Genomic DNA, 10,756 nt, shown 5'->3' with positions numbered 1-10,756 from the left:
CCCTTATACAAATGCACTCTGTGACTGACTGATAATCTCCGGGAGAATACCTGCCAGCCTATTACAAATCACTTTAGCCAAGCACTTATAAACCGTGTTGCAACATGCTATAGGGCGAAATTGCATCACATTCTCAGGATTGTCGACCTTGGGAATCAGGGTAAGAATAGAATTGTTGCACTCCTTCAAAAGTTTACCAGAATAAAACACATTATGCATGGCCCTAACATCTTTCCCAACCACATTCCAACTATCCTTAAAGAATTGACTGCCAAAGCCATCTGGCCCATGTGATTTATTACCAGGGATTGGAGAACATAGCTACTTTAATCTCTTCATCAGATAAAGGAGCGGTCAAACTAGCCTGGTGAGCAGCAGTTAGACATTTACCATTCCTCACAACCCCCAAATGAACAGGACTCACACCAGTGGACGTGCCTAGTAATCCTTTATAGAACTCCTCAAAAGCACTCTTAATCTCCTCAGGTTGAGTACACAACATTCCATCCTTATTCCTGAGCTGATAGACCCTATTCTTAACCCTCCTCTGTTTGATACTAGAGTGAAAGAAAGATGTATTCTCATCTCCCTCTTTCATCCAGTGCTCCTTTGCTTTTTAAGCTAGGTATAGATTCCTAGCTTTCATCAAATTCTTAAGGTCTTCAGCACAAGCATGTTCAGCCTCACAATAACTTTCATTTAAAGGGTCTAGCCTGAGCTTCTCTTTGAAATGCTTCAAGGAAATTTCAGTAACATGGGTAAGGTTTTCAATGTCACTAAAACTCTCTTTATTCAGCTGTTGCAAACCCTTCTTCAAATTCCTCAATTTTTTTACCACTTGATACATATGAGTCCCATGTATATTTATCTGCCATCCATATTTAACCACCTCCATGTAATTATCAGCCAGAGACCACATGTTAAAATACTTAAATGGAGCTTTCTTTCTTACCTCCACAACATAATTACTTATAAGACATGGGCAATGGTCATAGAGCCCTTCAGGAAGGAAATTTGCATATGAATCAGGGAAAATATTCAGCCAGTCCTCATTTATAAGTACCCTATCAAGTTTGCTATAAACCTTAGAGCCAACTTCATGTTTATTGGTCCAAGTATAGTAGGACCCAATAGTTTTCAAACCTTGCAACTGACATTGAACAATCATCTCCCTCATTGGTGCCATTTCACTCCAGGACACAACAGCTCCCCCAATTCTCTCATTCACCTCAATGACACTGTTAAAATCACCACAGACCATCCATGGTCCAGTGACAGTTGCTACATAGGTTATCAAACTATCCCACAGAGATACCCTTTCATGACTCCTATTAAACCCATACACCATAGTCATCCAAAACTCCTTCAACGTGCTTTTATCAATTATATGAGAATGAATACTTTGATCAGTCACCATCTGAATATCAAGCTGGTACATAGAAGGCTACCAAATTAGCCACACCCTGCCACCCGGATGAAACCCATTGTTAGTGGAAATGGACCAATTCTCACATATATTATTCCTTACCTTTACCCATTGACTACCTTTTATTTTAGTCTCTAACAAAACAAATAAGCCTACATTATTCTGATGGAGAAACCATCTTATTTCATTTTGTTTATTTAGGCTATTCATTCCCCTTATATTCCAGAAACCCATGCTACCCATTCTCAGAACACCCAGCAAGGATTACCCTATTTCCAGCACTCCCATTTCTCACTTTCTGCATCGACAGTGTAAGAGCATCCATGAATGTGAGTCCCCTAGGTGTGAAGATCCTAGGTTCCCCAGAATCCTGCCTTAACATCTTACTGATAAACCGCCTAGGTAAGGATTGTGTGGCAAACACAGGAGAGGTCTCCACTGTAACTGGCACTGCAACAGATACAGTAGGTGCAGGAGTTACCACCTGTACAGGAGGAGTTCCTACTGCAGTGGGTCTATAAGGAGCAGGGGTTTGAGGTTTAGCAGGGCCAGCAGTCACTTTAACCTTTGGCCTCCAAACCTTTTAGGCTTCACACCTGGCTCCTTCCTGCACTGATTAGCTGAGTGCCCCATGCCTTTACATTTCTCACAAGACACAGGGAGCCAATCGTAAACTACTTTAATCCTTTGAACCTTACCAAGTTCATCCATAAACACAATTTCAGTTGGAAATTCTTGGCCAATCTGAACCTCAACCAGAATCCTCGCATAACCTAAAAAGGCTCTGTGATTAGTTGCATCATCACACCTCAAATATTTCCCAACCAGACCACTAATCTTTGATAAACAGCCAGTTCCCCAGAATTTGATATCCAGTCCATACATCTTCATCCAAATTGGAATTGATTTAACTTCATGTTTAATCAACTCCATCTCTGGTTTCCATTCATTAACAATAACCGGTTTATTATCAAACATTAGATGACCAGTGTTGATTACCTCCTTTTTCTTCTCCTTGGTCTTAAACCTAACCAAAAAAATCCCATTCGCTAGGAAAGAGATACGATCCACCCCATAAGACTGCCAAACTCGTTTTACAAAGCCCGATATGACATTCGCCTTAGGGTTCGCCCCAAGGATAAAACAATACACAGCAGATGACCAGAAATTTACCTCATCCGCCACATCAGCCGTCGATAAACAAAGTACCGGTGACGACGATGCCGCAGCAGGTACAAAAATTGGCTCTTCTGCCGCTACCAGATCTTCCTCCTCACTTTGTTCATCTTCCTCCACTATAACATCTAACTCAGAAGCCGTCAACGGAGGAAAGTTTAAGTTTACCCGTCGAGCAGATTTCGGAGTTTTCGATGGATTACTAGTGCTCGCTATATAAGTATCTACTTGTTTTTGCGTTTTTGATTTATTTTGATTATTAAGATTAGTATTCTGATTACTAGTATTAGTTTTAGGATTATTAATTTTAGGGTTCTTACGTTTTGCCATTGCAATTGATTAAGATCCCTAATTAGATTTTTAGAGCATAATCTCTCTCTAAAATCTTTCTCATCCTAATATTTCGTTATAATGTTTATGTTTTAGTAAACCCTAATTTGTGTACCTAATCCCCACTATAAATACCCCATTAGTCTAATTAGATAATCATGTTAGTCTTATCAATCTTTAGGGTAGTTTATATCATTCTAATCTCTTCTTAATCTTGTAATCAACTTGTAATCAAGTCTTAATACAAATCTCATTTCCTTAATTTCCCTTTTGTTCATCTTTTATTTTGGGTAATTGAAGATTATTTGGGTTATTATTGGGAGATTGACAACCTTCCAATCATTCATCAAGTACTTCTATTATTCTTAGCTTTATTTTGGAATCATTAGTAGGTATAATCCTCTTAATCCCTTTTTAATTATTGTTAATCTTTCTTACTTATTCATCATGTTTTGCTTTGTTAATGTGATTGATAACCTTGTTAACATGCTAAACTTGATAATGAGTGAGTAGTTTCCTTAACTAGGATTAATGGGTAATTAGGGGAAACCAACATGGGGGATGATTCATGCTTAAATTAATATGTTTTCATAATTTATTTGCTTGCTTGTTGTGATCTCAACTTATGCACATGTTATGTTTGATTAAATGCGAGCCTATGAATCCTTGCATTTTTTACCCATCACTTACCTTTTCAATGAGACTTGTAAGACATAAACCAACTCGAGTCTCATTAGACCATGCATATAGTTGAGTAGGGATGATTAAGTCGACTTGTAGGTGTTGTACAATCTAATCGATTCGGCTCCGGGACTCAAACCTTCCTAGGATTGTAAGATATAAACCAACTCAATCCATCACAATAATAATTGCTTGCTTATAATTTGAGAATATGTTTGTATGATAAATTCCCATGAATCCCCTATGACCCCATGACACCCTAGTGCTTTTTATCAATTGTTTACATCTCATTTTAATTATCTTGCTTGTTTACTTTTATTGCTATTTAGTCTAGTGATCTTCTCATCTCAACCCAAATCGTAACACCCCTAGACACCGCTAATTGCAATCGAAAATCCTACATCAATACCCGTCCCTTGGGATCCGACCTTTAATGGCCTCTTTACTAATAGTAGAGTTTGTGAAGTTATAAATATTGTTTTGGTCTAGGTGCTCCTAACGACAAGTAACCGAAAACTAAGCTCCAAGTGAGTCCGACCAATAATCAAGCGCTTAAAAGTCTCGCTTGGTGGATTATGTATAGAGTCCAACCAAAATACTTTCTTCTTCGTCGGCATGATGGCTGCTAGCACCCAATGAGTCCTACATCAAGAGACATCATCATTATTAACAAGTACATATATTAGTTATGAAAATGCAATTGTAGGGGAAACGTAATATTAATTTGTTTATTACCCTTTTTCATTATAAGGGGCAAAAACCAGCTTCTTGTTTGTCGCCAATTGCTGAGCAATATAATCTACCCGATCTTTGAACGAAAAAATCGAGATAAACATAGATAAAACATAGGGGCACAAGAATCCGTATTCATCACTTGGAATCTTGTTCTCGGGGATCACTCTCAATTTCAATATCCTAGATTATTACGGTATTAATTCCGGTATTTAAAACACTATCTAGTAGTCAGAATATTAGAATATGAAATTATTTATTAAGAAACTTACTTCATCCAAACAAATAGGTGTTGGACATCAATCTCGTCTAGGCCAGCCCAAATGGCTAGCATATCCCATGACATAATTGCTTCGCGCTCAACCCCTAGAATATGCTTCTCGAGCGGAATAATTATCAATTGCTCGTTTTCTATGCGATCGCAAGCCTCCTCATGCAGTTTCCTCATCGTCACCGTTCTTACTTTTAGCATGTAATCATTCCCAGAATATTTTGTGGAGTTTAAACTCCTAGCATCTTTCAGTTCGGGGAAATAATGATTCTTTGATTTTGTGCTACTACCACCAGCCTACACATGGAGATAATTAAAATAATAAAAAATCCAAAGGTAACATATCCTAGCTAGCTAGTTGGAGTAATAAAAATAAAAGAGTACTTAACTAAATACCTCATCAACCTGCTCTTTCAATGATGAGGTAGTAGTAGCAGGTATGACTGGGGACTTAGGCTTATCCGTCTCTTTTGTCCCCTACACAAAATTTCCATGCTTTTTAGTAATACAGAAAAAATATAAATAAAGGGAGGTTTTTTAAAAAAATGGAGAAGTTAATTAAATACCTCATCAAGTTGTTGTCTGGACGAGGTAGTTGGCATGTCCGGGGACTTAGGCTTATCTGCCTTAGCCGACTTTTTTGTTCCCTACAAAAAATTTCCATGCCTTTTATAAATATAGAAAAAATATAAATAAAGGGAGGTTTTCAGAAAAATGGAGAAGTTAATTAAATACCTCATCAAGTTGTTGTCTCGACGAGGTAGTTGGCATGTCTGTGGACTTAGGCTTATCCGCCTTAGCCGACTTTTTTGTTCCCTACAAAAAAAAAAAAAAATTAACATATAAATTTAACATATAAAAACATTCAACAATTAAAAATTTAACATATATATAAAGGTATTTCTTCTATCCCCAACTGCTTTCGGCTGAGGCGGAGACGAACGAGCCAAGAAGATGTGAGATTCAGGCCATTGGATGAAACTTCCAACCACATCTCTCAGAATGGTAATGTCGTCACGAACTGGGACAGGCAGTTGAAAGTTTTCATGGCCTGGAAAGACTTCAGTTATCTCCACTTTTATATGATTCGGCAAAAGTTTTTCGCCATGAACAACCACTACAGTTTCCGCTGCTGATTTGGTGGGCATTTCTACGAGAGCCCGGCCAACACGCACATATGGTTTATCGAATTTTGGGTCTGCAAGAATGACTGGCCTCTTGTTTACGGCCTGAAGAATATACATACATTATTATATCCCAAAATTTAATAGACTTCATATAAATTTAACTAATTAAACACTTCATGCATACCTTACTAAAAACAGTGAACTCACTTGAAGGGGATGTATGCTGTTTTCCATCAGCCGTCTTCTCAAGTTGCATCTCCTTTTCAGACCCATTATTTACCTAATAAAATTAACCAATGGCACGATGTCAGAAGTTATAGCATTAGAGCTGGCAGGGAACACAGCCCCTGATCTTACCAAAAAAAGAAAAGAAAAATAAGGAAGTATTAGGTACCTGATCGCTTTAGTTGTTAGAACTTCAGAAGCATTAGGTACCTGATCTTTCTGAATCTCGTTGACCGATACTTCCTTCTCATGTATTGCTAAGGTAGTAGTGTTCTCGGCCTCTTGACCAATCTGTTGTACCTTATTACCCCCTTTATAAATGACATCCTCCATCATCTTCACTTCTTCTTCGGAAAGCTTGCCTCCAAAGATTCAACTTTAGTAGTACGGATGCCATTAATCAAGTGCCGCCAAGAATGTAATGTTTCAGCAATTTTTATCCCAACAATAACATGTGAATTGAACTTAAATGAAAATAATAGAATAAATGGTACCATGTCAGCCTTCTCAGCCTTAGTCTTCCTTTTCTTTTTTTTCGGGACAGTTGTCCCATAATATTTCATTACTCCAACCGTAACGGGATGCCCCTCAATTGACCTGGATGTTCGGGTCGGCCGATCGCTCTAGCAAGAACGTCATCACGACCATTGGGAGTGAATTTCCCTTCTTCTACCTCCTTCAATACGTTGTCCTATAATATATTAAATAAACTTCAAATTATATTTGTGACTAAAATAATAAAGTTAGTAATGAACTCGTCTTAATAAAATAATTATTACTATGTTGGCCAACACTTCCTCATCATATTTGTCACGCGACCGAGATCCTTTAGGCGTGTCCCCTTCTTTATAAGTTACATGCCGATCCAAGTTGGCCACTCCCTTTGCCACCTACACATTAACATGGTAACAGTTATACATGTAAATGTGTATCAAGTCCAAGTGTGATTAAAAAAATCATGTCTCACAGGGGAATGCATGCTACTTACGAGGTTCTCTTCTATCTTTCTGTAACCGCCTCGAGAATAATACTATTTCCCCTTCTTGCATGAAATGTTAGCACGATTTCTTCTGCTAACGGCCTTCAAATAATTATATAAAAGCGCAAGTAGATGAGATAATAAAAATATTATATAAAGAACTCATTAATTAAAAAAATGATAGGTAAATCGTTAAAAGGCGAGGATATTTAACCTGAAACTTCTCACTAGTTCTCATCTCTTTGAAAAGATCCCATTGTTCCTGACTGATGGTGGGACACTTATTGTCTCCCGGTGGGTTCTTACGCATCTCCCCCGTTGCCTTGTCCACATACAACCAATCCCTAGCAACGTCACACTGCCACTGCCTTAGGGCATCCCCTGCCTTATGCATTAACTACTTATCATGGCATTCATCGGCAATATCAAAGGCTTCCTTTACACGAGCCAAGTATAACATCCTCAATTTTGGATTCAAATTTCTAATTTCATCTAAATGGATAGGCACAAACTGTCTTGTGCAACATTCAATCCAACTGGATAAAAAACCCGCATTTGGATCAGTAGGGAAACCCTTCGAGCTCCATGTTATTTCAAGCGGCTCTTTAGCGGTTATAGCTGCAAGGGCTTGCGGGTACTTCGTAGCACCCCTCTCACCAGGCTTATTATCATCCCCACGCTTATTATTCTTTTGACTTCTTTTCCGTTTTTCACCCATGATAATCATAAAACCCAAATATGAATGAAATAGTAAATGAACAACTTAACAACGTCATGCAGAGTATTATCTAAAACCCTAAAGATGAATGAAAATTTAAAACAACAGATTGAGCTTCTAAAATCCTAAACCCTAATAAGAGGAGTGAAGTAGATGACGCGGGATGATAAAGACAACAAAGAAGACGAAAAACAAACAGATGCATGAAAAAGAAAAAAGATGATCGTCTTAAAACCCTAATGACGAAACACAAAATTGAAGTGAACATACCTGATGATGATGACAAAGAGAACGAGCAGAATGATAAGGGAAGGCAACGGAATCTGGGCGTCGTAAACTGGGCGACGACCGACAACGAGAATGTAGAAAGCGGGGGAGAGAGAATAATAAACTCAGGATACCAACGGTTGAACTGGTGTTGTGTGTGTTTGTGTGGTATGCTGTATGTGTTTGTAAATTAGTTTTTTATTAAGGCAAACTATTGACAACGGGTCCTCAAAACAAAACCATTGTTATATGTTAATAACAACAGGTCAATAAAAGTCAACCGTTGTCAAAACTTTATTACAACGGTTAAAATATACCCGTTGTAATATATTTTCACCAAATTTGCGCCAAAATGAAATATGTCTAAAAAATCAATGACAACGGGTAGGGTACTACACCCGTTGTTGAAAGTAATAACTACGGGTGATGTAACTATAACCGTTGTTGATAGTAATAACAACGGGTGATGTAAATATAACCGTTGTTGAAAGTAATAACAACGGGTAATTTAAATATAACCGTTGTTATTGTTTAACCTTTTTTTTTTAAATTACTGTAATTCCATTACAGTCCAAACCTGTAACAATACATACTGTAACAACAGAAACACCATATACTGCAACATTATTCAGCAATTTCAACACCAGCCTCCACATCTAATAATAAGATCAAGAAAATAGACAACACCAGCTACTATTTCATTATAAGATACAGTGGGTAGATCATATGAGAACGGAGGAAGTAATAACTTACATTATGTACCATCTCAGGATCGGGGACGTTTCTTGGATGTCATAGTTTCTTCGTTAACCCAAATACCTTCACCATGGTCATTACGCATATAGATGCTTTCAGTGTCCTCATGATCAGTGTCAACATCGTCGAAATAAGATACAGTGGTAGAGTGATCCATTCCCTCAAAAACGACATCCTGATCATCATCACCATTATCGGATGGACTACTCCTTCTACTCTTTATAGACAGTACAACATACCACTTCTTATCCATAGGATCGGTGACATAGAACACTTGTTTAGCTTGGGATGCCATTATGAAAGGATCATCCTTATTATTGCCAACCTTACCCAGATTGACCAACGTAAATCCCATCTTATCCTTTCAGGCACAATGGATGTTGTTATAAACCCAGTTACATCGAAACAAAGGCATTGTGAAATCAATGTAATCTAGTACCAATATTTCTTGGATAACACCATAATAAAGGCATTTTCCCCAAATAGGCTTTTTATCTTTTGAAGTAGCAAAGTGCATTGCCTCAAATTCAGAACTCACACCACTATTTTACATTGTGCTCAACTCATCTTTCTCGCGGGTGTAAAAAGTATATCCATTAATGGCAAAACTGCTGTAAAAGGTGACCCTGGCATTTGGACCTAAACCAAGACATGGTAACCTAGGAGAGATGTCATCACCAGTTTGATTCGTACACTCTAAGACAATATTCCTAAACCACTCTGCAAACGTCTTCGTATGCTCGTTTGCAATCCACTTCTCGGTCTTGTTTGGGTGATCGTATTTGAGCTCATCTTTGTGTTGTTGAATATAAGGTTGCACCCCATCTTCGTTGTTTAGCACATACGTATGTGCTAAATGCAACATTTCACGTGTCACAATTTTTTCAACCCGGCCCCTAATACCTTTTCCGGTCATCCAGTCACTATGACGATTCTTAGGAACGCCAATCAACTCCTCAGGGGAGAGATGAGCGTAACAATATGATAGAGCTTCGTCTAAAATAGTGCGTTCAGCAATATAACCATCCGGACAATACCGATTAGATGTATAGTCCTTGTAGACTTTCATCAATCTTTCGAAAGGATACTGGTATCTCAAGTACACGAGCCCAAGGTACAAAATCTCCTTAACCAAGTGAATGGTCAGATGAATCATGATAGTGAAGAAAGAGGGTGGAAAATACATTTCCAACTGACAAAGAGAGGTTACAACGAGGTCCTGCAATGAATCCGCGTCATCGGGATCAATAAATTTCTCGCATATGGACTAGAAGAAGAGACAGAATCTAGTTATAGCATATCTTACCTTTTCAGGTAAAATGGAACGAATAGCCACAGGTAGTAATTGTTGCATCAAAGTGTGACAATCAGGTGACTTTAACCCGGTGAGTTTTAGGTCTTGCATCGACACTAGGCTTTTGATGTTCGACGAATAACCATATGGCATTTTAATTCCATTCAAGCATGCACAGAACTATTTTTTCTCATTCCCTGAAAGGGTATAAGCTGCTGGCGATAAAAATGTATGATTACCTCTCTTTTGTGGTGCCAACTGTAGCCCTAATACCCATCATTTTCATATCTTCCCTAGCTGTGGCATTATCCTTTGTTTTACCGGGAACATTCAGAAGGGTATTGATAATATTATCACAGACATTTTTCTCAATGTGCATGAAATCGAGGTAATGCCTGACCTCCAGGTCAGGCCAATATGGAAGTTTATCGAAAAATATGGATATTTTTTTATGCCCACGAGTAGACAATTTAGAGCCTCTCTTCTTTCCATAATCTATCTCAATATGCTTTACTTTCTGAAAAACTTCATGCCCACTCAAAATTCTAGGAGGTTGACGAAGTTCTTGTCTTTCATTGAATGCTTTCTGCATCTTGCGATAACAATGGTCATGATACGAAGAACCTCCTATTTCCCATATACACATACTTACGAGAAGACTTCAAGTATTCAGACTCGATATCTTCCCCACACAATGGACAAGTCTCTTTCCCATGAACTGTGTGCCCAGAAAGGTCGCCATAAGCCGGATAGTCAGATATTGTACACAATAAC

At 38.1% G+C, this 10,756-nt stretch overlaps 1 protein-coding gene across 1 annotated transcript; it reads right to left on the bottom strand.

Annotated features, from left to right (window-relative positions):
• Positions 1-616: 616 nt before the first annotated feature.
• Positions 617-2,932, bottom strand: LOC141641045 (uncharacterized). The gene is made up of 3 exons (XM_074449722.1): positions 1,992-2,932; positions 1,695-1,941; positions 617-1,429 (listed from the first exon to the last, which is right to left on the bottom strand). Exons 1-3 carry the CDS (start codon positions 2,930-2,932, stop codon positions 617-619), a joined length of 2,001 nt encoding a protein of 666 aa, XP_074305823.1.
• Between the last annotated feature and the right edge of the window lie 7,824 nt (positions 2,933-10,756).

Source organism: Silene latifolia, chromosome 2 (genome assembly GCF_048544455.1).
Source record: "Silene latifolia isolate original U9 population chromosome 2, ASM4854445v1, whole genome shotgun sequence".
NCBI lineage: Eukaryota > Viridiplantae > Streptophyta > Magnoliopsida > Caryophyllales > Caryophyllaceae > Silene > Silene latifolia.
This window is presented reverse-complemented; position numbering and strand designations above follow the sequence as displayed.

Bases quoted from the DNA above. Each gene is read 5' to 3' on its own strand.
- LOC141641045 (XM_074449722.1), bottom strand. From the start codon at position 2,932: ATGGCAAAACGTAAGAACCCTAAAATTAATAATCCTAAAACTAATACT. The intron at 1,942-1,991 runs GTTAAAGTGACT...TGCTCCTTATAG, and splicing joins AAAAGGTTTGGAGGCCAAAG to ACCCACTGCAGTAGGAACTC. The intron at 1,430-1,694 runs GTAATCCTTGCT...TCTATGTACCAG, and splicing joins ATGGGAGTGCTGGAAATAGG to CTTGATATTCAGATGGTGAC.